This window comes from Meriones unguiculatus, chromosome 8 (genome assembly GCF_030254825.1).
Source record: "Meriones unguiculatus strain TT.TT164.6M chromosome 8, Bangor_MerUng_6.1, whole genome shotgun sequence".
NCBI lineage: Eukaryota > Metazoa > Chordata > Mammalia > Rodentia > Muridae > Meriones > Meriones unguiculatus.
Window position 1 is genome coordinate 3068859 of NC_083356.1, and position 14055 is coordinate 3082913.

Sequence of the window (14055 nt, forward strand, 5' to 3'; positions counted from 1 at the left end):
TACCACTCGGGGCCTGCTACTAGGGTTGCATCACGTTTCCCCAGCTAGCCTTGAACTCCTGGTCTCCGTGACAGTGGATAAAAGCCATGTGCTACCTAGTCCAGCTGGGGTAGCTCCTTTCTACTTAAGCAGGTTACTTTGCTTGCTGGGATACAGGGAGTAATTTCTGCCTGTGGCCCCCTCCTCTTCTCCACATTCTGAGCCTTTGTCCCCTCTCACAGTGGTCTTCGTACCTCCTTCCCGGCTCCTCTACCTTCTGGAGAGAGCTGTTAGTTACTGACTTTCAGCTTCCCAGGGGGATCCTGTAGACGTTGGTCAGAGCAGCCTACCCATATTACCTGCACCAGCTCTGAGGACAGCTAAGCTGCTTCCCTGAGAACACATCAGTAGCCCTGGGCCACTGTCACTTGGCTTCCCAGTGGCTGACAGAAGTTCTGGAGGAACACACCCTCAGGAAGTCAATGTTGGAACCTTCAACGTTTAGTTGAAGTTTCGGAAACAGCATTGAAGTCAGCCTTGTGTGAGTCCATGCTCCTGGCCACTCCTTGTGTTCAGGTGACAATTCTGAGATGGTCAGCAGCTGGCTGCCATCACCCAGCCAGCACATAAGTCCTAAAGGCCTACATATTCACACCATAACAATTCTAATAAATTGGTCCTTAAAATATACAACTTGTTGAGACAGGGTCTCCTGTAGCCCAGGCTGGCTTTGAACTCTCTATGTAGCTGAGGACAAACCTGAACTGCTCATCCTCTTGCTTCTACTTCCAGAATGCTGGGATTAAACTGTACATAACCACATCCGCTTTTCCTAGTTTTTACGTGCCCTGTGTCACTTTTCAAAACTAGTAAATTCAGGCCAGGCAGAGTAACTCTCATCTCTAATCCCAGAACTCGGAAGGCTGAGGCAGGAGGATCACGATGGGTTTAGAGGCCAGCCTGGGCTAGAGACCATGGTTCAGAAAGCAGACATCTGACCTCAGTTCAGCCGCCATCCTGCAGCCGCTGCCCCTGTTCCCCTCTGCAGCTCCCCGAGGCCACAGACTTCCTATGTCAGCTCTTGATGGTGTCTGTGCCTGGAGGGCAACACTCGCTAAGTGTTAAGATGGGGAGGGGGTCCTAAAAAGCTCAGTCCACACTGTCGAGACAAGCTGGCTCCCTTCAGGTCTCCTGCAACCAGGAAAGGCTGGAGCAAATGAGGCCTCACCCCAGGGAAGGCTGCTGGGAACACAGCCTGTCGGAAACCAGGCCTTAGAAGCACCCGTGCCACATAGTCCCCGGGGAACAGCTGGGCGCAGCAATCCTGGGCTCAGTGGTTAGAGAGTAGGTGTCCTTGTAGCCATGCCGAAGGACCCTCATGGTGCAAAGAGAACTCCTTCTGCAAGTTGTCCTTTGACATTCATACAGGCAATCTCCCCACACACCCGACAGAATGAGCACAATGTAGTAACCCTGAAAATTAAAAGCAACTAAGAGGGCTGGAGAGACGGCTCAGAGGTTAAGAGCACTCACTGCTCTTCCAAAGGTCCTGAGTTCAATTCCCAGCAACCACATGGTGGCTCACAACCATCTATAATGTTTGGTGCCCTCTTCTGACATGAAGGTGTTACATGTAGGCAAAACACCGTATAGATAATAAATAAAATTAAAAAGCGAAAAAAAATGCAACTAAGGAAACTGGCTGTGTTTGCAGGACTCAGGCTTGGCTCTCGACACCCAAGCGGTGGCTCACAATCATCTTTAACTCCAGGCCCATGGGATTTGCTGTCTCTGGCCTTCTCAAGCAGGCGCTCAATGCACACACATACATCCAGGGGAAACATGTATACACATGAAGATAGAAGCAGTAAATGAATCTTTAAGAAAACAGTAACTTTTGAAAAAAGAGCCCAAGGTTAAAAAGAGAGCATTTCTGACAGTGGCTTGGTTGGTTTGCAGAGCAGCACTGGTGACCCCTGACCGGGCCTCCTTCAGCTGCAGCAGCTCTGAGTCCTCTCAGCCCACTGCCCAGTCATCTTAACATCTTCACTCTCAATCACCCCCACAGCGGGTGTGGCTCAGGGCTAGAGCCAATGCTTAGCTTGAAGGAGGCCCGGGGTTCAATCCCAATGCCACACACTGCACACACACCACACCACACCTCACAAACACACACACACCCCCAGCCCCACCCAGTGTGAAGGATTAAACACAATCAAGCATCAATATTTATTAACACAAGACAAAGGAAACACATTCAATGAGTTAATAGAACACTGTCCAGCCAGATGTTAAATTTAAAAATGTATATCTAATCTAATTTCAAATAAATAAAACACTTTATACACGATCACACAGTACTATAGTTTGAATCTGACAGGGTAGGCATGATCTTGACAAAGTAAACAGACAGCACTTAGGACTGAAAACCTCTGTTTGTAGCCTCCTCCTCGGGGTGAGGCGCACCGCCCACCTCACACGCCTGTCAGGACTGTTGCTGGGAAAGCAAAGGCCTGCTGCGCATGTGGTAGGCTGCAGCCTCCTCAGCTCCAAGGGCTCCTGGCTTTACGTCAAAGCAGACAGCACAAGTGACAGGAAGGCAGGTTGTGTGGGAGCTCAGGTAAGCTGACAACTCCACACTGCTTTAGTTAAAATTCCTGGATGTAGATGTTCAAGGACAGAAAGTTACTTGGCCAAGATAATGAGCACCATGCATGAGGCAGAGGCCTCCGGCCCTTTGGAGTCCAGGAGAGCATGGAGCAAGCGATGCCCAGGGGCTACAGCGAGGAGGCCGGGACAAGGGCACTCGGAGAGGACCTGGTCTGGGGTCAGGGCCTCTGCGTGCCCGGGGGCGGGGTGGGGAGTGGCACTCTGAGGGCTCAGGGGCTCAGGATGGTATGTGTGCAGCTGGAAGTGCTCCCTGGTCCACCTCAGTCACTCTCCTGAGGGGTGAAGGGTCACAAGTTCCAAAATGGGCTTCTCTTGCCCGGTGTGGCTGGCTACAGAAGCCTGTAATCTCAGCACTGGACGGCTGAGGCAAGAGCATCAAGTCTGAGGCCAGTAAGGGCTGTACAATAAAACCCCATCACTCACTCACTCACTCACTCACTCACTCACTCTCCCTCTCTCTCTCACACACACAAAGAAAAAATAGTTTTCTCTTCCGTAATTAAGATAGGGGTTTACTCTTGGTCCAGTGCCCCCTCCATGTTCAGTGGTCAGGAATGGCCACAGGCCTTTATACTTTATTAGTATTGGATTTCTATGACTCCTTTCGTTGCTCAACCATGAAGTTTCCACTGGATGTGGAAAAGGCCAGAGCCATGATGCCATCAAGACAAATTCTTTAAAAACACAAATAAGCAAGGTCAAGTCTGAGACAGAGCTCAGGGGTCTATCACAAACCCCATCAAGGAGGGTGCACCAGCTGATGAGGCTCCCCCAAGGCCAACTCTCAGCTTCTGTCCCTCTACTAATACAGTGCACCTTTGAGGGGATGGACCCAAAGCAAAGCAGCAGGAAAAAAAAAAAGTAATTATCAGAAAGGGTTGAGCTCAGCAGGAGGGCGCGCTCAGGACAGGCCCGTGCTCCACCGCCGCACTGTTTCAGAAGAGATGACCTGGGAATAGTGAACTAGGCAGTCGTCCTAAGTGACTGGTAGCTGGCTACAGTGAGAGGGACTGAGGACAGTACTGTGCTTCAAGGAATGAGGACAGGCTGCCTGTCCAACATGGCTGCCACTGGCCACATCTGGCCACTGAGATCTGAAGTAGCTAGTCTGAAGTGAAATATGTTTAATACACACAGGATTTCCAAAATTAAAAAAGAACAGAAACCATCTCAATGATTTTACATCAAAGTAATAGTACTTTTGGTAAATATATTAAAATCAATACCATGTTTTTAAGAAAATATTTAAAAGATATGTTTAGTTGGGTTTAGTGGCGCACACCTTTAGTCCTAGCACTCAGGAAGCAGAGGCAGGAGGATCTCTCTGAGTCTGATACCAGCTGGTCTACAGAGCGAGTTATAGGCAGCTAGGGTTATACAATAGGCCCTCCTTTTTAAAAGTAGTTATTAGGAAAGTTTAATACATGTGGCTCACATGACATTACTGCAGACACTGTGTCCCCGGACGGTGACACCAAGTCAATCATTTGCATTTGCAGGAGTTAACAGCCAGGACAGGGTTGGTCTATGGTGTTTTTCTTAGAACTTGTGGATTGCTGACGTGGAACTGTTTGGTACCCAGGCCCTGCTTTGCTTAGCAAGCATCACAGACTGTTTTGAGAGCTACACATGGCAGCATACTCCTGTAATCCCAGCATGGGGGTTGGGGCCAGCCTGGGCTATGTGAAAAGACCCTGTCTCAAAAAACAAAAAAACAAAACAAAAAACAAAAACGAAAGCAAAACAGTTTCAAGAGTTCCAAAATGAGCAGCTCTCCCTTTGTAAATGACCGATCCCTAGTGGGCTGCCACTCTGTCCAGGAGGTGACACTCCTCTCCTGTGCTCCCCAACACCTCCCTCCACCGCTGCAGACCAGTCCTAGCGAAAAGCACAAGCCTCCAGAGCCAGGCCTTCCTTCTGTGGGGCATGTGTCTGAGGAAAGGGCCATGTCGGCTGAGCAGAGAGCCTGGGGACAGCCCAGGGCTGCTGTCGGGGGGAGGGGCTGCTGCTTACTTAATAAACCTTATTCTCAGGGTAATTACAAGTCTTACAAATTGCTTAAAAACACATTAGTTTACAGGATGTTACAGTGGGGTAAATAATATGTATTATCAAAATAGTCTAAATAAATATTTACACAATAGACCAAAACAGGTCAAAGAGAACTGTTCTGATTTAACAGGTTAATTCTTTTTCACTTGAGGTTTTCTTTAATTTTTAAAAATATTTCTGTAAGAAAAAAATAATAAAATTTAACTATATTCAAATACATGAAGTTTCAGACCAAAGAATGGAGACCGAGCCAGAATCCAGACTCAGCCCCATGTGTGCAGTCTGGCTCCAGCTCCATCCAGAGTCTCTTGCATACGTCAGACCTGCTGCTTCAGAGGAGCCTGGATGCTCCGCCTCCCAAACTGGTTGTCGGTAGGGTGCGTTTATGCGGCCTCCAGTTCCCTGAGCCAGCTGACCCTGCCCCGGCCAGCGCTGGCCCTCCCAGCGCTGGGGGCACAGGGTCCGGTCCTCCTGCTCCAGCGGACGACACAGCGCGGAGCAGCGACGTTAGCAATTCTCCTGAGGTCACTCTAGACGCGAAAGGTCCAACACTGGCCAAGCGCACCTCTGCCGATCAGGAGAGCAGGTCAGGAACTGCTGACGCTTAGCTATCTACATTCTGCCGTGAGGGCTTTCTCAGAGGAACGGGTTGAAGAATCCTTAGAAGCTCAGGCAAACTGCGGTGCAAGCGCACACAAGCACAAACAAGCGCAGGCGCTGGGTGCCGGGTGCCAGGCGGCCCACAGGCGGCGCTGCGCTGCTGGGCCCTCCAGCGGAGCCCGCCACCCGGCTGGCCGCAGTTAAGCAAGCCAACTGCCGGTTCTTTAGTTGAATTATGTGCACTTATTTACACATTCAAACACTGGTCAGAAGGCTTACGACTAAGAATTAGACACATACAGCGGTTCTCACGCAAGTCACTTGACTTGCTGACTTGGGCTCGGCAGTTTCCTGTTCAGAAACCCTGCAGAACACCGCACAAGAGGAAAATGGCAAGTGCATACAGGCGGGGAGTGTGGGACACACATCGCCCTCACGGGAACTCGTTAAACTCCCTCACAAACATCTAAACCGTTAGGTAGAAATGCAGTACGTATACCAGATGGGAAAACTGCAACATGCATGGAGCTGCTTCAGTGCGAGCTGCCGTGGACGCCAGGGCTCAGGGGTGATGCACATGCCGCGTGTCGCCAGCACGGCAGCCCGTTCCCAGCGCTCAGCAGCACCCAAGGGCTACACCCACCGTCTTCCCTCAGGGCTGGCTACATGTTGTAGGCCACATAGATCGGGTCCAGCTGGTCGGCCAGGAAGCTGTCTCGGAGGTGCATGCGCTGTTTCTCCCCTCTCGAGTTGATGGGGACCACCCCTGGGTCCACCACGACCACAACCCCGACGATGAGGTAGTGCTCTTCCAGGACCACATTCGTCACGAGAGGAACCAGGTCCAGGGCCTCCTGCTCGGAGCCACACAGTTCCACCACCACCACCAGCAAGTTGGTCCACGTGAACACGGCACTGAAATCCAACGACACTCAGTTAACAGGCACCTTTAAAGCACCGTTTTCATTGGACGAGGATGGGCGTCCGCCCACAAGGACGTGCGTGCATGTATGTGAGTGCTCCCGCGTGCAAATATGTAAGTGCACTGCGTGCGTGCAGGGGCTGAGGAGGGAGCACGGAACCCTGGAACTGGGGTGCGATGGCTGTGAGCAGCCGTGTGGGCGCCGGGAAAGAACCTGCAGAACTGCAGTGCTCGTAACTGGCAAGCCATCCCTCCAGTCCTTTGTGGGGAGGACAGGCAGAGCACAGGGTGTGGAGAGGCAGAGGACTGGCTGAGGGGTCGGCTCTCCCCCACAGTGTGGCTGAGGTAGCCAGGCCTGGCGCAGCGCCTTTCCGGTGGCGCTGGCCGGCTGGCCCTCATCTTTTGTACTATCTTCCGAGATTTACGCCCCTTTCCCTGAAGACTACCTTTCTCCCAGATTTCAGAGGCCGACAGCTACACTCTCCATCATTAACACTTAACATTAACAGAAAAATACTGGGGAGGCAGAGGCAGGAGGAGCTCTGTGAGTTTGAGGCCAGCCTGCTCTACATAGTGAGTTCCAAGACAGCCAGGACTATAGAGAGACCCTGTCTCCAAACAGACAAACAAAACAAAACAAAAAACCCAAGGTGCTGGAGCGATGGCTCAGTGGTTAAGAGTAAGTACCAGCCGCTCTGTGGAGGACGGGAGTTCGGAGCTTGGATTCCGGTACCCGAGCTGGGGGAGCCCTCTCCGGGACTCCAGGTACCTGTGTACCTGTGGCACGTATGCACACAGACACACAGTTAAAAACAAGCCAACGTACAAACCCCAGAATGAAAGCCAGCAGGTGAAACAAGTTTTAATTTTAATGACCTTCCTGTCAGCAAGAGGATGGATAATCCCTCATGAGGGAAATACAGGCAAGGTCCTGCACTGAGGAGGAGCAGCTTAGATGGTAACCATCCTTTTCCCCTGTTTCCCACAGTTTAAAAAGCACACGCTGACTGACCCTTTGGATAATCAGGAAGCACAACGCACTGTGGGAAGGCGAGCCATTATTAGCAGTAATTTAACATTCACTTATTACGCTCGTCCTAAAGCAGGCGGCCCGCCAGCTCTTCTATGCCTGAGAGTCTGCCCTCACAAAGCCACCCGGCGCCTTGTCCCCATGCTCCACTGTGGCTCCAGGGCCCCTCGGCTCTGGCCAACAGGCTTTAGTGGCCACAGTGGACCCTTCAACCGAGGTGGCCGACATGGTTTCTCACCCCCGAAGGGCTTCCTCAAGGGTGCGTGGCCCTGACCAGGCGGCTGCCTATGCAGATCCTGTCAGCGTCACTCAAGCTGATGTGAGAAGGGGTGCTCGGGGAAATTACCATTCGGCAATGCTCCTGTGCGCCCGGGACACCGAGTTCTCGATGTCTGTGGGGTGGTACCGCAGTCCCCTCAGCTCCAGCGTCTCATCCAGCGCGCCCACCACGTACAAGGCGTCGTGACGTTCTGAAAGGAAGGGGAACAGGCTCAGACGCGCACACACAGCAACGGTGGGCGTAAGGGCACACAGGACACATCAGCCCTTGGCTGGCGATGACTCTGGCCCTGCTGCTTGCTCTGCGGACAGGAATAGTGACAAACGGCTGCTGTGAGGAATACATTACTTCGTTGGGCGTGGGGAGGGCTGAGGAGGTAAGCTCAGTCCTCAGAGGCTGGGTAAAGGCGAGAGGGAAGGCTGCCTGCACACTTGACCCTGGCCGCTGCACTGTGCTGGCGCGCATAAACACACACGAGCTGAGGTTAAAGGGCTTTGACTTCGTGCGCACGGGCGTGCAGACTGTGTGCATGCCCATGTGTGCACTGTGACAAGAATGTGGAGCCACTGGCAGCAGCAAGCTGCTCCTCGTGAGCACAGCCCTGGGATTCTTGTGAGCCGCTGTGTGCGAGCTAGGAATCAAACTTGGGTCCTCTGGGAGAGCAGCCAGTGCTTTTAGCCACTGAGCCACCTCTCCAGGCTCAGCGTAGTTTTTTTCTTTGTAATTGTGTACGGGCATGTCTGTGTGCACGAAAGTGTAAATGTGGGTGTAGGTGCCCTCAGAGGCCCGAAAAGGGTACTGGCTTCTCCAGAGCTGGAGTTACAGGTGCTTGTGAACCACTTGATGTGCTAATTGAGAACTGAACCCAGGACCTCTGGAAGAGCTGCAAATCCTCTAACTGCTGAGCCACCTCTCCAGCCCCAAAGATAAACAAACAAACAAGGGTTTTGCCAGGTAGTCGATATGGTGTAAAAAAGTAGCCATTATTACTCCTATTGTGTGACATGAACTGTGAAGACCACAGGTCGTGCTCTGAGGACCTACACGGGGTCTGGTAAGACGGCTCAGGAGATGGAGAGCATGCTCAGTGGAAGGAAGACCAGCCAGGCCTGCAGACTCGGCCCCCCCAACACCAATTAGGGTAATAAATAAAAACTCTTTTTTTAAAAAAATGTCGCTGGGGGAGCTGCAAACAGGAGTCCCCTCTAAGCAACTCAGGTGCAGGACAGGCAGGCACAGGCATGAGACCCAAGGAGTGAGGACACTCGAGAGCCCTACGAAAGGGTGTGGAGAGAGCTCCTGGAGACGCTGAAGCCGTGGCTGAGTTCCGACAGGTCAAGAACTAGCCAGCTCTGGTGGGGAAGGGGAGGAGGGAGGGTCTGGGGCAGAGGGCAGCGGTCGTGCGCCACAGTTTCCAGCTGTCTTCACCGAGACACAAGCACGAGTGCAGGGCGTGGAGACGGCTGTGCGGCGTCACCCAGCAGCGCACAGAAGGCGGGCGGCTCGGCGACGGCCTGCGAAGAGCACTTCTGATCTGCTCAGTGAGAGTCCGGGCAGATGCGGCCCACGTGAGCCCCGCCTCTTCTGCGTCCCAGCGCTGAGTGCAGCGCAGTTCATCACACACCCATGACGGGGGACCTCGGGCTCCTCGGCAGACAGGCGGAGTGACTGCTCACGGTCATAGAGCCTGGCACGCGGCGAGGGCCCAAACCTCACCTCCTGGTGACAGCGGCCTCCGCATGACATATGGAGAAACGACACACTCTGCTCAGCCAAGGAGAAATGGCCCAGTGGAGGCCTTGCAGCCCAGGGCTGGACCAGTTCTGTGCAACAGAGGAAGTGTTGCATGTTCTGCAGCAGCCGCCAATGCCAGTCAGGAAGAGTGTGCAGCAGAGAGCACAGAGGCTGTGACGAGCAGCTGGGCAGAAGACGGATTTCGGGAACGCTCCGACAGAGGCTGCCAGAAAGCAGGCCTGGATCCTCTGCAGAGCCACGTCCCAGGCCAGGCAAGGTGGCGCAGCCCTTCAATCCCGGCACTCCAGAGATAGAGGCAGGAGGACCTCTGTGTAGCCAGGGCTACACAGGTAAACCATTAAAAACAAACAAAAACATATTCCCTCTCATGGATTAAGAATGTGTCTATAGCCGGGTGTGGTTATGCACGCCTGTAATCCCAGCACTCTGGAGGCAGAGGCAGGAGGATCTCAGTGAGTTGGAGGCCAGCCTGGTCTACAGAGTGAGTCCAGGACAGCCAGGGCTACACAGAGAAACCCTGTCTCGAAAAACCAAAAACCAAAAAACCAAAAAAATAAGAATGTTTCTGTACTCAAAACGGTGGGCAGGGGCAGAAGGACAAGGAAGAGCTGTCCCAGGAGCTTGGCCAGCGTCTGGGGTCAGCCCCAGGCACCTGCTCTGCCTGCTGCCCCTCAGCAGCACCTCTAGCCGTTCTGACACCCATGGTCATGTGACCGTCCACACAGTGCTCAGGGCAACGGTCACTTCAAGTGACTGTGACTTCAGAGGGACCCTGCAGTCCCCAGGCAGGTGGAAGTGCTCTGCGGACCAGGAGCTGGAAAGAGAATGGGGATGGAAGATACCTCCAGTGGCCGCCGTGAGCTCAGTCCTGCGGACAAACCCAAGGTACCCTGTCCGGGCCCACAGGGTCTGGGCGGCATCCCCGAAGCTCAGGCGCGTGTTGAAATGATCAGCTTGGAGGGTCTCACTGTCGTAGATGGTGTAGTAGCCGCTGGCTGTGTGCGGGCTGTTCACCCAGATCTGCAGAAGGAAACACCACCATGTCAGTTCAGTCTCCCAGGACAGATCATTTGGATTAAAAAAAAAAAAAAATCTCATTTTCACATTAACAGCAGTCACACCAGCATGTAGCTGACATTGATCTAGCATTTTCTCTCTGCTGGACTCTACTGGCCAGATCTCCACCAGTTCTGACACACACAGGATAGCCACATTGCCGTAACTTTCTTATTTTCACTATACAGATAGAAAGACAAGACTAAACATTCCTCCAAGAGGCAGGACTGGAAGGGCGCCCGTACCCTGGTGGCTGGCACCAGAGGCCATCTCTTACCCACTAGGCTGCATGCCCCTGGGTTAATTTCTCACCGGCTGCCAGAGTGCCACAAAAGCACAAGGCATGATTACCAGTCTTCTGGTGTAACCGTGACGTAGGCTGTTGGGACACCAGCAAAGGACGCCTGAGTTTACAGTGTAAGCAGAGCAACAGCTGACAACAGGCTGTGGAGGTCTGAATGAGAACAGCCCCTGTAGGCTCATCTATGTGAATGCTTAGTCAGCAGGAGCAGCACTATTTAAAAGCATTAGAGGGATTAAGAGGTGTGGCCTTTTTAGAGGTGGTATGTACTCCTAGAGGAGGCTTTGAGGTTTCCAAAGTCCATGCCAAGCCCAGAGTGTCTGCCTCTCTGCCTATAATCAGGATGTAGCTCATTAAAATAAATAAATAAGTATTATTTATTTATTTTATGTATATTTTATGTATATGAGTGCTCTGACTGCATGTACACCTGCAGGCCAGAAGAGGGCACCAGATCTCATTTTAGATGTCATGAGCCACCATGTGATTGCTGGGACCTGAAGAGCAGACAGTGCTCTTAACCTCTGAGTCATCTCACTGGACCCAGGATGTAGCTGTTAGCTACTGCCCGAGTGCCTGCCTGAATGTATGTCATCGTGCTCCCCACCATGAGGGTGGACTCACCTTCTCCAACTGCAAACAAGCTCCCAATTACATGTTTTCTCTCCTAACAGCTGCCTTGGTCACTGTGTCTCTTCACTGAACTCGAACAGTGACTAAGATGGTGGGAGAGGTAGCTACCTGGCACCTACACATCTAAGACCCCTCCCAGTCAGCTGTGGATCCAACAGCACTCCTCAAAGATCCGGGAAAATAGAAGAATGAAAAAACCTTAAGAGGACTTCTACACTACAGCAAAGGAGCAAAAACCAATACATTTTGGACTATAACATTTATGAGTATTTACAAATGTACGTGTGGCTCTCCTTGGCCCCGCCCTTCATAGGATTTGGCCAGCTAGCTTTCACGTAAGGGGACGCGGTGAACAAACCTGAGACATTGCTACCCAGGCTTGATTCCAGCCTCAGCCTCCTCCTCTGCCACTCCTCACTGCCGGCTGCCAGAGAAATCAGCGCGCCGAGCAGGGGAACGGAGCTCAGCCTACTTCTATTGGCCTGTAGTATGGGACCTTGAAATCTTAGCCGCTAAAAGGGACTGCACCTACCTCACCAAGGTGAGAGTCTCCAACGGGTCCTTTGGTCTCGGGATTAACAATAACAACCTTTACTCCAGGTAAGATCTAAGGAGCAAAGGGGAAACAAGTTCAATCAAAGCCTGTACTTTGGCTGTGCTTAGCATATTGTAGAGGTCTATCTAACATGCCTGTGCCTGGCTCCCCCCACCCCCAACCCCTGCAAATAACTACCGGCCTCTAGGAACTGGGCCTTTAGCTTGACTAAAAATGGCTGGAGCTGACAAAAGTGGCCCTGAAGCGCTTTCCTGTTTGCTCCTGGTCGATCTTCCTCATCTTAAGAGTCAGGAGGACCAGTAAATTTCACTCTCAAAGGAGAAAGCAGGCCCAGACTGCCAGGTCTTCAGAAGCATGAGAAACCTGTGCCTAGGGCCACAATAGTGAGACTGTGGTAAATAACTCAGCCATTCCCTTTGGGGAAGCCCTTTCCAAAGATAAACAGTAGGGACCTCCTGGAGACCACTCCACAGTCAGCCAAGGGCTGCAGCGGGGAGCCACACAGAGAAAGCAGCCATGGCTCAGGTATCTCGGGAGTCACGCTTCCAGGATCTTCTGGGAGGGAAAAGCAGTGTCTGCTGGCTTGAGCAACAGCTCAGGGCTTACCAAAGATGGTTCTTGGGTCAGGACAGAAGCTCAGCAGTAAGCACTGGCCTAGCATGTACAAGGATCTGGCTGGGTAAACGGCAGCAGGCTGGCTGCCATTGTGGCTACCTGTCTACCTGTCTTGTGCCCTGTTGACTTTTAGCTTGGGTTTCGACAGCCTGGAGGAATGGAACAAAGGGACCGTTCCCAGAAGCCACAGAGCCTGCCCTCCTGACATGGCACTCCTGCTTCCATGGGCTCCCAGCTGCAGACGTGGGACACTGAATGGAACAGCCCACACAAGCCTCTAGGGGGACATGTGCTGGAGACATCAGACAGGCTCTCCTTTGAGTTTCTCTCTGCTCTGCCTCAGCTTTCCTGGGGGACCCCTGAGACACTGGCACAGTGCTGTCATCTGGACAGTGGGGATGGGGAGACGCTGAGGACGGAAGAGATGGGGTGAAGAGAGCCTCAGGCGCTTCACCACAGGCAACGCTCCGTTTTGCTGCCCTGTGGGTGCTCGCTCTCTCCTCCTGACCCTCAGGCTTCAGGGTTTAGAGAGAACGGGCTCTCTTCAGGTGCTGCTCATGTAACCACTCTCAGCTCACCAGGAAGAATGTCATGTCTGGGCTGGCAGATCATGGAGATGAGCCGCCTCTGAAACCAGCACCTAAGGTGGGACTCCATGCTTCCCCGAGCTTCCCTCCTGCTTCAGGCCTCTCCCGCGCCCCTCCCCCAGCAGCGGCAGCTGAGTACCTTTCCAGACTCAGCCAGCACGAGGCTCTGAGGTGCCCCCCGCTCCACCAGACGGACCCTGCGGAAGAGCGGCAGTTAGTGTGCAGTCTCTCTAAAGCAAGCTTCGCCAATGCGGCTAACCGGCGCCTTCCTCACCCAGCAGAGCAGGGTTTTCTTACACTCCACACTCCTGATGCTCTGCTCAGGCAGATTTGGGTGTAGGGTGTTGCTAGCAACATCCCGGCCCTACTTGCTAGGTTTCAGTGGCAGCTCCCACTGTGACAACCACGAGTCCCCAGGCGTGGCGAGATCTTAGGAGACAGGGCAAAACTCTCCAGGCTGAGGAGGATGTGTAGACACCTGCTGTAAGAAGGAGCTACCTCAGCTGGGAAGGTGCCTGTAGCACGAGCACATGTCCACCCTCGGCATCAAGTGGAGGCCAGGCGTGCTGGCTGTGCTTGTGACCCCAGTGCCTGGAGATGGGGACAGATGAACCCATGGGCTAGACAGCTAGACATGGGTCTCAAAGAGAGACAGACTCTATCTCAAAAGACAAGGGGAAGGTCCTGAGGAACTCGGTAACACCACTGAGGTGGTCTTCTGGCCTACACATAGACACACACACACACTACACAAACATAAAAACCAAAAGCAACCCACCGCAATATGGGCTGGAGCCCGCCTGGCTACTCTAGGGGTCAGGCCCAGCCTCGTGTGCGAAGGGCTCAGTGTCTCACTCAGCTCACTGTGGGACGAGACTAAAACCTCAGCTAGGTTTTAGAAACCTAGAGGCGGCTTTACAAACCCTGGAGGCAGACTCAGTGCTGTCTCAAGACCCTTCCCTGTCCCATCTTTATTTTTAAACTGCAGAGCAAAGACACTCTCCATTTTTTGTTTCCTT

General features: G+C 52.8%; 1 protein-coding gene across 5 annotated transcripts in view; it reads right to left on the bottom strand.

Annotated features, from left to right (window-relative positions):
- Positions 1 to 2194: 2194 nt before the first annotated feature.
- Dip2b (disco interacting protein 2 homolog B) overlaps positions 2195 to 14055 on the bottom strand; it is a 160455-nt gene continuing 148594 nt past the window's right edge. For all 5 annotated transcript variants that reach the window (XM_060388622.1, XM_060388621.1, XM_060388623.1 and 2 more), the window contains 5 exons: positions 13176 to 13233; positions 11811 to 11885; positions 10131 to 10308; positions 7600 to 7723; positions 2195 to 6216 (listed from right to left, as the gene is read on the bottom strand). In XM_060388622.1, coding sequence (XP_060244605.1) covers positions 5964 to 6216; positions 7600 to 7723; positions 10131 to 10308; positions 11811 to 11885; positions 13176 to 13233 — 688 coding nt within the window. In that variant the 3' untranslated portion in view covers positions 2195 to 5963. The remainder of the gene's footprint in view (positions 6217 to 7599; positions 7724 to 10130; positions 10309 to 11810; positions 11886 to 13175; positions 13234 to 14055) is intronic.